The 13,832-nt window shown below is 48.6% G+C and overlaps 1 protein-coding gene across 2 annotated transcripts; it reads left to right on the top strand.

Annotated features, from left to right (window-relative positions):
• The first annotated feature begins 466 nt into the window (after nucleotides 1-466).
• On the top strand, nucleotides 467-13,455 carry MYD88 (MYD88 innate immune signal transduction adaptor). 2 transcript variants are annotated; one of them, XM_075746753.1, is made up of 5 exons: nucleotides 467-1,618; nucleotides 4,712-4,843; nucleotides 6,696-6,876; nucleotides 8,029-8,120; nucleotides 9,837-12,645. In XM_075746753.1, exons 1-5 carry the CDS (start codon nucleotides 1,273-1,275, stop codon nucleotides 9,905-9,907), a joined length of 822 nt encoding a protein of 273 aa, XP_075602868.1. In that variant the 5' UTR covers nucleotides 467-1,272; the 3' UTR covers nucleotides 9,908-12,645. The 2 variants fall into 2 exon arrangements, with proteins under 2 accessions (XP_075602868.1, XP_075602867.1); XM_075746752.1 differs by having other exon boundaries at nucleotides 479-1,618; nucleotides 10,106-13,455.
• The last annotated feature ends 377 nt before the right edge of the window (nucleotides 13,456-13,832 follow it).

Genomic DNA, 13,832 nt, shown 5'->3' with positions numbered 1-13,832 from the left:
TCAGCACCAAAAACCAGTTTAAAATGGTTCCCTGGACATTTTAAGCATTTTGGTTTTATGCAGAATGTTGTACTTCATAGAATCGTGGAATCACAGAATGGTTTGGGTTGGAAGGGACCTCAAAGATCATCTAGTTCCACCCCCCCCCCCGCCATGGGCAGGGACACCCTCCACTAGCCCACGTTGCCCAAAGCCCCATCCAACCTGGCCTTGAACACTTCCAGGGATGGGGCATCCACAGCTTCTCTGGGCAACCTCTTCCAGTGCCTCACCACGCTCATAGTAAAGAATTTCTTCCTAATATCTAATCTAGATCTACGCTCTTCTAGTTTAAACCCATTCCCCCTTGTCCTGTCACTACACTCCCTGACAAACAGTCCCTCTCCAGCTTTCCTGTAGCCCCTTTAGGTACTGGAAGGTGCTATAAGGTCTCCCTGGAGCCTTCTCTTCTCCAGGCTGAACAACCCCCAACTCTCTCAGCCTGTCTTCACAGGAGAGGTGCTCCAGCCCTCTGATCAAACCTTCCTTGCTGGAAGAGTTTGGGAATTTGGAGATAGCCCTACGTGTGCTGCTGTGGAGCACTGTGACCCAACCAGGGAGCCCAGGTTTGAACTCCCCCATCCCAAAAGCAGCCCTCCCTCAGTAGATGGGACTGGATTTATTACCACTAGGGATCCATGTCGGCCTCCTTCATAAAGAACACTACCATAATTCTGTTAAAGCTCTTTGAACACTTACTTGGGACGATAGGTTCAGGACTGAGAAAAGAACTGACATGGAACACAAAAGCAAGTTCTTCTAACAGAAGGAGACAAATCAAGTGATTTTGAACACACACCCTGTTGGGGCCACGTTAATAATCCCACCGTTTGTTGTATTAGGGGGCTGGACAGGAACGTAGCCATCACGGGATGACTTTGGCGGGACAGCGCGGTTCCCTGAAGCGTCTCCCCCCACGCACACCACGGGTCCCGCGTCTTCCCTCCGGGGCAGCCCCACGGCTCCGTTAAGGAAGGAGCGGAGCCGGAGTGCAGGACGGTAACACCGCGCTGTTCGCCTCCTGGAGAGACAGCCGGGCCTCAAGCCGGGCGGCGGGAAAAGCCCTGCCCCGTGCGCCCCGGGAGCTGCCCCGCTCCCCGCGGCGGGGAGGGCGGGCAGAGCCCGGCGGCGGCGGCCGGGAGAAGGCGGAGGCAGGCGGCAGCGAGGCGGGGCGAGGCGGGAAGCGAAAGAGCCGCGGAGCCGCCCGGGGGAAGTTGCGAGAGCGGCGCGACCATGGCTACGGTGCCGGTGGGCCCCGATCCCGGCCCCGGCTCTGCCCCGACGCCGCTCGACCTCCACGCCGTGCCCATGGTAGCGCTCAACTACGGCGTGAGGCGTCGCCTCGGCCTCTACCTCAACCCGCGGGTGGCGGCGGCCGCCGACTGGACGGCGCTGGCGGAGGAGCTGGGCTGCGAGTACCTGGAGATCCGGCGGCTGGAGGCGCGGCCCGACCCCACCGCCGCCCTGCTGGAGGACTGGCAGTGCCGCTGCCCCGGCGGCGCCACCGTCGGCCGCCTCCTCGACATCCTGGGCCGCCTGGGCCGCCACGACGTCCTCCTCGACCTGGCCGACAGCGTGGGTGAGACACGGCGGCACCCCCCCGCCCCTTCCCGGGCGGCCCCTTCCCTCACAGGGCGGCCGCGGGGGGCCCTCCCGGCTCCGACCCGCGCCCCCGGCCCTGGAACGGGGAGGGGGGAGCCCTGCGTGAGAGACGGCCAGGCCGGGGAGGGCACGGGGAGGCCGGCGGCTGTAGCGAGGCCGGAGCGGTGCCTTCGAGGGCCTGTCCCAGCCCGGGGGTGTCCGTAGGCCGCGCTCATGCGGGAGCGGGGCTGAGCCGGGCCGTCCCTCTGCGGGCCGGGCTGGAGGGGCCGTGTCTTTGCCCGGGCCCGGGTTTCGTTTGGGGACGCTGCGTGTGGTTTTTGCCGCCCTCTGCGACAGCCGGGCCCAGCTAAGCTCGATGTTTCCTTGATGCCTGCGAGGGAGGGGATGCTGTTTGTGGTGGGGTTTGCTGCTCTGTCCGGGGAGGTCATGTTAAGAACAAAATGGCACGCGAGCAGAAAGGCCCTTCCCCGACTGTGGAGTGACCTCCTCGGTGTTGTCATAGGAGCCTCACATAGCTTCCAGGAGAGAAGGGAGAAGCATACAGTATTTCTGCTAACCGTAAGCCCTGCAAAGTTATCTGGAGCCAAAACCTTCAATAATAAGGTTTCTGTGTGTCAAAGGATGCTTTGGGCCAGGTCAGCCAGGAGACTGCTTGCACAGACATGGGACAGTGTGAAAATTAGGAAGGTGTTTGCAGGGAGAGATGAGAGATGTGTGGAACTGGATAATGGAAGGATAAAATAATTGCCTTGCAAACCAAAAAAAAATTGAGATCGGGTCAGCAAAAAGCAGTAAATACGGAGGTCCCAGTGCTGTTTTGATAACTTGTTCTTTATAGACTCTTCATATTCTTCATGATCACAGAAATTCAAAGGGAAATCAGCTGTAAGAACTGTCATCAGAAGGGGAAATTCTTTGCCGAAGGATTTCCAAGGCCAGAGACTCCACTGAAGTCCTGTGTTGTATAGTATAGTTTACTGGGTTAGTGATGAAGAAATAATAAATCTCATTTCCTGTTACTCACGGAGATAAATGAAGATGTAGAAATTCATCTATGTAGGGAGCCTGACCAAGAAGCAATGGAGGACTTTCCCATACTCCTGTGGTTCTTCCTACTCAAGAACACACTCTGAAGACTTGGCTTTGGGAAAGACAAAAAAATCAGTGTGCTTCGTGATCCACTGAGCAGAGGGTCATAACAAATAGCTGAAGCTTCTGGCTGTGCGAGAGCGTTGGGGCTTCACAAAAATGTCGGACATCACCTGGGCTTCTTCTGGCCCTGAATTCAGGAGCTGGAAGGTAGTATGGTGGACAGTCTTTGTCAGAGCCTGAATAGATGACAGCATAACGACTGGGAGGAACGCGAGCTGCAGGAAAATCACATGTTTAGCCGGGCAGTGGGTCACACTGATAAGACGAGACGGATAAATTCTTGGAAGAAAAACCCACTGAGGGCTATTCAACACATAAGCATTGCCTCTGACTCAGGAAATTCCTTAAGTGCAAATTGTTCAAAAGATAGATTATAAAAATGGATTGTAGATTACACCTAAAAGATAGATTATTTTAGAAAAATATCACTGTACGCTTCTTTTATTCTTATTTCTCCCCTAGGCATCTGTTTTTGACCACTGCTGGAGACAGGATGCTAGGGTCGATGGGCCCTCAGCCTGACTCAGCGTGGCCATTCCTGTATTTTATTGGTTTTGGCTGAGGATTGCAGCCAGGACCTGTGACCTGTTGGTAGGTTAACTGTTGGGCTTGATGATCTTAAAGGTCTTTTCCCACCAAAACGATTCTATGATTCTATCGTTCTGAGCTCTTGCAGAAGTTGGAAGTATTTACACTCGTAAGAGGAAAGGAAATGGACGGTTGTGTGCGCTCTTATGCATGGTATTTCCTGATGCCAAGGGCATCTTTGTTTATGCCATTAGGACTCTTGCAGTGGGATTCAGCTCAGAATCAGCAAACATCAGTATTGAGGTTTCTGCGGTCTGCGCTTTCATCACGGGACGTGCAGATCTGGGGCACGATTGGGCTGCCCACACGAAGGCATCCTACCCGCATCCTGCACGTCCAGGAGATCCTTTGCTGCTGCTGTTGTCCCAGGGGCCTCTGCAGGTGTGCCAGCCTGACCCGGAGCGACCCGTCCTTCTCTGATTGATACTTGTGTTTGTGTTTTCTTTGAGGGAAGGAGAAGGCTCCGGAGAGTTTCATCTTTTTGTTAATTCCTGGTTTCAAATCTCCTTTTACTTTCAAGTTCTTCTGTAATTGCATATCACAGAGTGGCAGAGGCTGCAGGGTTTCTTGTCACTTCTCCAAAGCTTTACGTTTAGATTTATCTTTTATTTTTAAACAAAAGCTGTTTATAATAGATCTCTGTCCGTCCCTGTCTTGTTCGGGAAGTTCGCAGCAGCAAATGTGACAGGCTTGCTTGCCCTTACCCCAGAGGGGATGTGCACACCGGCTCTGCCTGAGCGACGGAGCATCTCCACTAGTTGTTGTACAATATAAAGCCCATTTCAGGCGCTCGCTAGAATTTTACACAGTCATCCTGTATGTGGTGAGTGTGTGTACGCACCGTCACCTACAGTTCTGTCTGACGAAGGCTGGTGGTGGTGTGAATCAGCTAACGTGTGTAAAAATGTGTTAGTAGCAAGAGACTTCTAACTGAGAAATCCCCCCCTCAATTATTTGATGATATTAAGTACTCCAAAATGCATAACAAAGAGAGCAGGCAGTAGAGTTGAGACCTGTTACACGCATGATACATGCCGTTTAACTAAGGGTAACAGGAAGAGATTGGTTTAAAACAAATAAAAGGAAGTACTTCTTTACACTGCAAGAGTGAGCTTCAGGAATTAATTGTTAGAGGAGGTGGTGGAGGCACCATCAAGAGGTTCAGAAAGAGGTGAGAGAAATTCCAGGACATCAGGTCCATAAACAGGGATCAAAGGGTTTTCCCTCTGACATCCCTGATCCATGAAATAGCTATTCCTCTTTTGAAGAACTCCAGCAGTGTGAAACCGCTGTCCCAGGAGCCTCTCGCATTGGTTGTGTGTATTTGCAGAGGAGGACTGTAAGAAATACCTACAAAGGAAGCAGGAACAGGCCGACCAGCCGCTTCAAGTGCCAGCAGTAGACAGCAGCGTGCCGAAGACATCAGAACTGATGGGCATCACCACCAGGGACGATCCGTACGGTAAGCGCCCATGATTTCGTACCTCCTGTTGGAATTGCCTTCAGCTGTAGCAGATCCCCGCGAGAAGCGCAGAAAACCTGTTTGTTTGCTTTCATCACTCTTTGTGACTGTTCGTAGCCAGAATGCTTTAGCTGGTAGTCTGCAGGCATTTTCATTTTTCCTATTCCCTAGGGCAGAGAGGGAAAGCAATCCTAGGGAATGCCATACCCAGAAACAGCCTGGCACGGACACACACATGGGAGGAGAATTCCCAGCAATGTGTCCCTTAGCACAGCCTGGCACAGGGCAGAAAAACTCTGTGGGCTGGAGTCAGGGGGGGGAAGGATGTCAGAGCTGATTGCCTTGGCTACGCTGCCCTGTCTTCAGCAGATTTCACCGCCTTGAATAAAAAGGAAGCAGGGTTTGACATACGGCGCGGTGTGAAATGGGGGGAGAGAGGAAACACGGTTCTGTGTGCGCGTGGTTGCTGGGCTGCTCCTGCAGCTCTGCGCGTGTGTGTGTGTGTGTGCAACTGCGCGCTGGGCTGCACGTGCAGTCTGCTGCCTTTCTAACCATGCCGGGCTGCCCACGCAGCCGTACGTGGGCACGCTGGGCCGCGTGTGCAGCTGTGGGCTGAGGACGCAGGCGCCTTGTAGAGTTCTGTGACAAGGCGGAACAGCGGCCGAGGCTGAATGGAGCTGTGCCAGCTCAGCTCTTCAGATGCTCCTCTGGCCAGTCCGACTGGGTGCCACCTCTGCTGTATGTGGGGACATCGTTAACCCTCCCCAAATATCCATAGAGCAGACCGATGTGCCGGTGTTTGTACACGGCAGCTTTGCTTTATGCCTAAGTTAGCGCTGTGGCCCTAAAGCAGCACCCTCAGTTTGATGGACCTGGCAGCCAGTTACCCTTCTGCCTGACTGGATGCTTCTTGGGCTGGATCCGCCTGCCAGGTTGATACTTCTCTCAGCAGCTTTTAGAGCCTGACCTATTTTTTTCACTGTGGTAGGCTTTAACTGGAATAAAAACTTGAAAATAGATGTAGTGACATTGATACGGAAAAAAAACAACCCACAGTGGGAAACTATCCAGCAGTATTAAGGCACTTAACTACGAGAAACGTTGCCCTTAAAATGTAATATTTTAATATTTGGATAAGTGCTAAATAAATGAGCGCTGCCAGCCGTTAACAAGTTTGGAAAACAGGGCCATTACTTAGGCTTTGAGTTCAGGTACCCAAGTTTGACATCTTAGCCATAAAAATGGCAGGTTCCAAATGTCAGAGCCTACCTTGTAGCTCAGTACACAGCAAATCTCAGGACATTGCTGGATGAAGGGCCCGCAGGAAAGTTTTGGTTGGGAAGTTTTTATCTCTGTGACCTGAACTGGAGAACTGGGACCCCGAGCCACGAGGGTGCTTTAGATGCGTGACTCCCAGTGAACTCCCAGAGCACCGGGGTTCTGAGTTGCATCCTCCAGGGCACTCTGCTCCCTCCAGCTCTTCCCAGACTCTGTCTCGCCGCCTTCCCCGTGCCTGGATGCTATCGCCTCTGCAGATTTTGCATGTCTGCATCTCAGCAACCCTTCCCTAACCACTGCCAGCAAATGTGGGTTTATGCGAATAGCCTGGACTGTGAAACCAAGTGGTCAAGGCACAGACGTGTTACTTCCTGCCAGCCCTGTTTTGGACAGGAGTCTGGCTGAAGGGTACCTGATCTCCTAAAATGTTAAATTACCTTCATGAGTTTGGCCAGAGCTTGTCTATCAAAGCTGCTGATTCTGAGTCAAAGTCTGTAGGAGCCAGTGAAAGTTCACTACAGGAGTTAACTTCATTTATAGTAGAAGATGACAGCTACATTTTTAATGGTTTCAGGGAATGGAACAGAGATGTTTGATGCCTTCATCTGCTACTGTCAAAAAGACCTTCAGTTTGTCCAGGAGATGATCAGGGAGCTGGAACAAACGGAGTTCAAACTGAAACTCTGTGTATTTGATCGGGATGTGTTGCCAGGAACGTGTGTGTGGTCCATCAGCGGAGAACTTATAGAAAAGAGGTAAGTGAACCGTGGCTGTTTGGGACAGCTGGGTGTAAGGGAACGTTACGTTCGTTTTACCGTGATGTCTGCAGGGTCGTGCCAGCGAGACAGTAAAAATCCACAAGGATGTCTTTATGAGGTTTGGTTTATGCTCTTGGCTCAAGAAGGAAGACTTACACGTTCCCAAACGTGTCGCTTCATTGTGTTCACGAGGAAGATGCCATTATAGCGGTGCTGCCTGATCCCTTTTGTCGTGGCTGGCATATCCTGCAGTCGCATCTTTGGAGGTTACTGGGAAATGAACGCAGCTCCAGGCTGAGAGAGCTGCGCCCCGCAGTGAGGAGTGCGAGGGGACAGCGCTGGTATTGGCACTGACCTCAAGGGTCCTTCAAACCTCTGTGGGACTCGGGTGTGGTGGGAGCTGTGGGACATGAAAGCAACTCCCCAGATAGAGACGTACCTAGAGAAAGTGCTTTCTAGTGTGAAGAGAAAGAAGTACTGGCCCTTGGAACAACTTTGTTTCACAGTCCCGCCGAATTAGGCCCAGTGAGAAATCCCATGGCAGGGGTTTGGGTTTTAAACTTATCAGCCTTTCAGAGGGAGGTGGCTTGGTGTTACCAGAGACCCTCACAAGCCCTCACTGTCCCGGCTGTTGTACGTAAGGAGCCATATGTGTCACAACCAGGCACCTCGAATGAAAGTAAGCAACAAATTGGAGAATAAAGCTCAAATTTATGAAATCGGGTACATTCACAGTAATTTGAGTACAATAAAGCTCTGTCCAGTTCATTCTAATATTAAAAAGTACTGGCTGTGCTCAGTCAATACAGGCAGCATGCAAGCAGGTAATTCAGATGGCATGGAATGTCATATATAGGCAGAGGATGAAATAAAGATTGCACAGACAATCTGGACTTTGCTATTTTTTTGGTTTTTAGTAGCATGTAGCTACTACTGATTACAGCATGTAGCTGTAATCAGGTTTTTGTGTGTAACATAGCTAGCTGTCTGTAGTAGTCCTTGCTCTGTAGTTAATTCCTGCTGGAACCCAGCTGGTGGGTTCCTTTCTCCACCAAGAATTCAGAGGAGTACCAACTTCTGCCAGTGAGAATGAGGAGCATCCCTGTTGACATGTTATTTTTTTTTCTCCCCTGACTGCTTTAATTTCAGGTGTCGGAGGATGGTGGTCGTCATTTCAGATGATTACCTGGAAAGTGATGAATGTGATTTTCAGACCAAATTTGCTCTTAGTCTTTCCCCAGGTAAGTTCTCACAAATACCCCGTTTAAAACTGCATATCAACGTTATAATTTTTATTACAGTAACATCTCCAGCTGAGATCAGTGCTGTACTATTGGGCACTGCACAAATGCGGAATGAAGGGTAGTTCCAGATGTGTTTAAACAGATTAGATAAATATGGGTGAGAAAGGAGAAAATAAATAACTGATAATTACAGAACTGGCAACTCAAACCTGGGTTCTGACCACTGACCTGTTTCACGTGTGTGAAAGTCCACCCTGGCACAGAGCTTGCCCTGGGTGTAATGCCCTCCACTAAGCAAACAGAGATTTATCCCTGTTAGAAGCAGCCATGAAAACTTAACGGTGGCTTTATAATTTTGTTGTGCTGGCAGGGGCTGGGACTTGGTTCCTTGCCCTGCCATTGACCTTCTGCAGGACCGCGAGCGAGAGGCTTAGCTGTCTGCGCTTCAGTGCTTTAGCTGTCAAGTGGGCTAACGCTGCCTGCTTCAGAGACATTGTTGCTCCATGTCAGGCTCATGACGTGCTTCAAGATCCATGCAGGAAATACGCTACTAAAGAGAAAAGTATTAGAATAAAATTAGGGTGTGAGTAAATGCTGGGGGTAGGGTAGCAGGTAATGAACACGGAGCTTTTTGCAGAGATCTTTGAGTATTGTGGACAGGTAAACAAAATGTGGAATGAATGTTCAACTTGGATGGGAAAAATCTGTTACATATTTTGTTCTGAATTGAAAAGCCTTCAATTTCCTTCTGTCGAGTCTGTTCAGATTGTTTTTCTCTACCCACTAGTTATTCTACACTTGTATATGTTGCTGGAGAGTTAGCGCAGCACAGCCTAACAGTGTAGCGGGTATGTAATACCAGTAGGAGTGTCTGTGTGTAAAGTCTCTTTTCTACATGAGGTCTCTGACATGGTTTTTTAAGTGACATGCCAGAGGTTAAACTGGAAGCCAGTGGCAGAGTCAGGAATGAGCTCCATCTTCCTTGACACAGTAATTTCATGCAATGGCCATTAATCCATTGAGTATCTCTAGCACATTGCATCAGCCCCTAATCTTTTTAGTCTTTTTAGTTCTTCACCAGTTTTTTGTTGGCATCATACCTTTCGTTAGAACAACAGGAAAAGAGATGCTCATCCATATGCAATGACTTGAGCTCTACCATTAAAAAGATGCCTGTAAATACAGGCCTGTAAATCTCAGTTACCTTTCTGGCATGGGGTAACTAACGCACAGAAGGTTTTGGCGGCAAGTCCTGGGAGCACCACAGATTACTTAAGCATCTGCTGCAGTTACGAAATCTTGGTTTCTTGCCTCATCCTGGTCTCAGCGTCATCACTTGCACTGGGCAGCATGGTTTAGGTGGTAGCAGGTGTCTCTGTGGAGAATTAAAAGGGGAGAGGTTCTTCTTCAGAAGAGCTGCTCCCTCAAGCAGTAGCAATCACAGGGAGAGTTGTCTCATCTTGTGCCTGCCTCAGAAAAGCAGTTCATGTGAGCACAGTGATTCCTCACAGCCCCTTGTTGGGCAATGTCTGCAGCCTATCTGAGTAAATCAGGGTAGGAAGAAAAAGAACTGGAGATAACCCAGCACAGCCGACCATCTAGCAGCAGCTTAGTCTCTCACTTTTCTCTTCACATACACCTGGAAGTAGTCAGGACTGTACACACCTATTTGCATTCCACAGGAAACTCTGCTCTGTTCTTTTATGTCTGCAGTTCACGAGGCCTTCATCACTCCCATCAGCGCAAGCTGCCCTCCGCATCCGAGATGGGGCCCTGCTAGGTAGTGGAGTGAAATGTCCCCAGCAGAGGGTTTGGGATTCGGAAATTTCCTTTCCAGGGTGACAGCTAGTGGAATTATAACGAGATGACACAAAATCGGGAGGAAACCTGGTTCTTGTGGTGTGTGTGCCCTGTGGGGAGAAAATACATACGGGATCTGACTGGCTCTGTGTAATCCCCTGCGTGTGTGACCTGTCTTTCAGGTGCTCGTCTCAAACGGCTAATTCCAGTCAAGTGCAAAACCATGAAGAACGAGTTTCCAAGTATCTTACGGTTCATTACAATTTGCGATTACACCAATCCATGCACCAAAAAGTGGTTCTGGACGAGACTGGCAAAATCCCTCATGCTGCCGTGATGCAGTTGTGAGAGCGAGGTGCTCTTCTGTAATCTGCCCCGGCTGCGCCTTCGGACCATGGCGTCGTTCACGCAGGGTCTTCCACCACTTCAGAACCTGGATCCTTGCAATCGGTGTTTGGAGCCTGCGACCAAGAGCAAAGAATTTTCTCTAGCACTTTTTTTTTTATAACTATTGCTATAAAGCAACTGTGTGGATGTTCCTGTTCAAGTGGGCAAGCAACAGCATCCAGCGTTTTGTGTAGGAAGCACTTCCACTGAAAACATAGAAAATCTACGTGTAAAGACTGTCTAATACAAGAAGGCTCTATTGTAAGCATTTGATACGACCTCAGAGCCTCAAACTGCAGGCTTTCTTAAATATTTCCTATTATTTTAAAAGCTGTTTAATGGCTACAGTAATATCTAGGCTTGGTGTTTTTTTTAAAATTCCAGTGAAATCCCATGGCTGCCTGGTGATCTGCAGGCGCTGAGGTTATAACTAATGCAGAATTACTGAGCTTGGTTTATTTTCTGTGGATGTTTTCCTTCTCAAATTGTATCACAATATTCCTGACCCATGTTCCTTTACAGGGTGAATCTCTTATCACTTATATTTTCTGAGGCAGTCCCTCAGATTTGCCCAAAGTGGTTCTTTTTTGCTCATTGAAAGCCAGAACTGTAAGGAGGGACACACCCTTGTACCATGTTGGTCATGTCTGTCTCTGTTCAGGTGATGGTTGCTTAAGTGACCTACTAGCATTTTATATTCCCAGATCTTATAAAATGTTTAAAATAGCCTTCCTTGACTAGAAATTCAGTCTTAAAATACATATTTTCAGTGCAAGTCCTTACTACATGAAGTGTGGGATGCTGTTGCTTATTGACTTGAACAGACCTGTGCACTTAAGTGGGTCCAGGTCTTAAACTCTTTCACCTTTAAGAACCTTCCAAAACACGTCAGCTTTTGGGATGCTTCAAAGGTACAGGGATAAATATTGAATAAAGAGTGTATTAAATTATCAGTTGGGGTCTTTAAAATATATAGGCCAATGTTACATTAATGGGAAAGAGCGTATTTTAATTAACCCCCATGATCATTAATATATTTCTGTGACTAAGGCTAGGAGCACCATTGATATTTCTCTGCTTGGTAGACTTAGCCTTGAGTCCTGCAGAGTGACTGCTGGGTCTCCTCAGTTCTCAGTGCTTCTGCCCAAAGCAGCATTTTAAAGCAACCCCTTGGTGTATTAAACAGCTTTACAGTAAGTGTTTACTTTCTAAATTGGGAAGAGAAGAATCTCGTTTATGTATCTGCGATTGCTTGAACTCTGCCACTTCATTTGTTACTTCAGCCGCTGACTCATGTTGATTTTACGCCTTAATGTTTTACTCGTTTACATTTTTAAGGTTACATCTGGATGTGATTTTTTTTTTTTTTTTTTTTTAATTTAGGATTTAAAGCATTACCAGGCTGAGGTGCAGATAGAAATGTGTGCTCCTGCCTTTCCCTCGCTCACCCTGTCCTTGCCAGGGGCTGCTGCCAAGTCCTGCCCGTGTGCCGCTGCCGGTCCCTCCTGGCCAAGAGCGGCCCCTGACCTGAACACGGTGAATCTTTTTCGCGCACCTCAGGTTAGCGTCGGGGGCTGGTTTTGGATATGCCCACAAGCTGGGTGTTTTTCAGTGCCTCCTACAAATATTAACTGCTGCCATTGTGCCGAGGGGACATTTGCATCTTTCTGTCTTGCTAGAACAAGTGAGAAGTCTGTGGGCACGGGAGGAGGAAAGTTAAGCTGATGATGGGTTTCTAAGTAGTTCATCTTTGTGTCCTATTGCCCTCAGGTCTCTCCTGCAGAAGCAGAGACAGCTGCTTGCCTCCGAGTTTCTGCATAATCGTTAAATGTTAATTATGTGTTTCTAGAGGCTGCTTGATCCCCAGGCGCTCCTGGGGCTCGGTGAATTCTCATACTCTGGAGTGTCTATAAACGTTAATTATGGGTCATTACTCACAGGACCAAACCAGATTCCTCTTGTTTCCGGAGCTGAAAGGCCTCTGGTAACTAATTGGGGGGAGCACCAGCCCAGGAGCCGCGCTGCAGACGCTAGAGGGAGGCAATGGCCCGTGCTGGGCCCTGCCAGGGATCCTGCCCGCTGGGTGGCATGGAGGAGACCAGGGATGGAGCAGGGATGGACCAGCTGCACCATGACCCGCTGTCACAGCCGGGCGCCGGGATGGAGAGGAGAGGAGTGGGTTTTCTTGCGCCTTCTTCTAAGGAGGCTTTTGCAAAAATAGAATTCCGGCAGATTGAAGCTCGTGCGGTGTCTTGTGCGCCAGTCCTGATGCGTGGTTTGGGACTTGGGAATGTCCCAATTCTTGCAGATGAAGAGAAAATAATAGCAGCAAAAATAATGATGTTTGTAGCAGATGATCTGGTGATTGCAGGGAAAGTGCTGCTTCTGCAAGGGAAAGCAAAAACAAGAGCTGAATTTCTAAACCCTCTGACTTCCAGTAGATAAATCCGATATTCCAGATAATTGTGAAAGATGTCAGTGCTGCAGCAGGGTCTTGCTGTCGTCTCTGGCCCTTCTGTCCACCTGGCTTGGATGCCGGGCAAGTATTTCTGTTGCCGGACTGTTGCTTTATTGGGAACAGTTACAGTCGTCTTGTAGGCTAAAATAATTATTTTGGGGTGAAGTGAGGTAACAGCCTTAAAACATAAAATATGTGCTTTAAATATGTATCTTCTTCTATGTAAAAAACAGAGTTTATGCACTTCTGATATTTTTGATTCTGTCTTGTCATGGTGACTTGATGAAGTGTGACATCTATGAATGATCTAAGATCTAGTTACTGTAAACGCATTTCAGTAGCAGTTGTGGGTTTTCTCCCCTCTTTCATGCTCAGTGGAAGGTCAAAATTGTGAACACCTTTAAAAAAGGGATTTACAAAATTGGGATGTTTGTTACTTTTTTTTTTCCGTTTTGTTTCTTTCCCTCACTGAAATTGTCCTAGTTGAATCTGTTCGTACCAAATCATTTATTTTTATAGATATACATATATATTTATATAACTTTCTATCCTGACAGAAGTCTTTGGAAAAGTGTATGTGTTTTATAGCCATTCTGAAAATAGTCAATGAGTCTGTGGCTTTTTCCTCCTCAAAAAACAAACTTTTGCTACTCATGAAAACATTTTAAAATAAAGAATTAAAACCCAGCAGGCCGAATCTCATCTCCTTCTTGGGCATCAGAGAATACATACTACGTCTCGAAGTGTGAGCAAGAAATAATACGGGCTGGATCTGTTTTTTCTTGTTTTGCCTAAACAGCTTCCTCAGCGGAGGCTTTTCGCCATGCCTGGAAGAGGGAGAGGTAGAGCTGCGTCGTGTCAGGAGGAAAATGATCAAGGAATCGTAGTTTAGACACGCGCGGTTCCTCTCCAGGTCTCGTTTTTGACTTTGGGGTCTGTGTCTGTCACCGTCCTGGCCTTGCTGCAGCCCTGGGACCCAGCGGGCTGCAGGGAATGGGGACAGAGCCACTTTAGCTCCTACTCTACAGCGAGCTGGAGGATGTGCCAGCTTTATTTCCCTTGGC

The sequence above is a fragment of the Balearica regulorum genome, chromosome 2 (assembly GCF_011004875.1).
Source record: "Balearica regulorum gibbericeps isolate bBalReg1 chromosome 2, bBalReg1.pri, whole genome shotgun sequence".
Classification (NCBI taxonomy): Eukaryota; Metazoa; Chordata; class Aves; order Gruiformes; family Gruidae; genus Balearica; species Balearica regulorum.
Note: the sequence above shows the minus strand (reverse complement) of the source record. Positions and strands in the feature narration are given on the sequence as shown.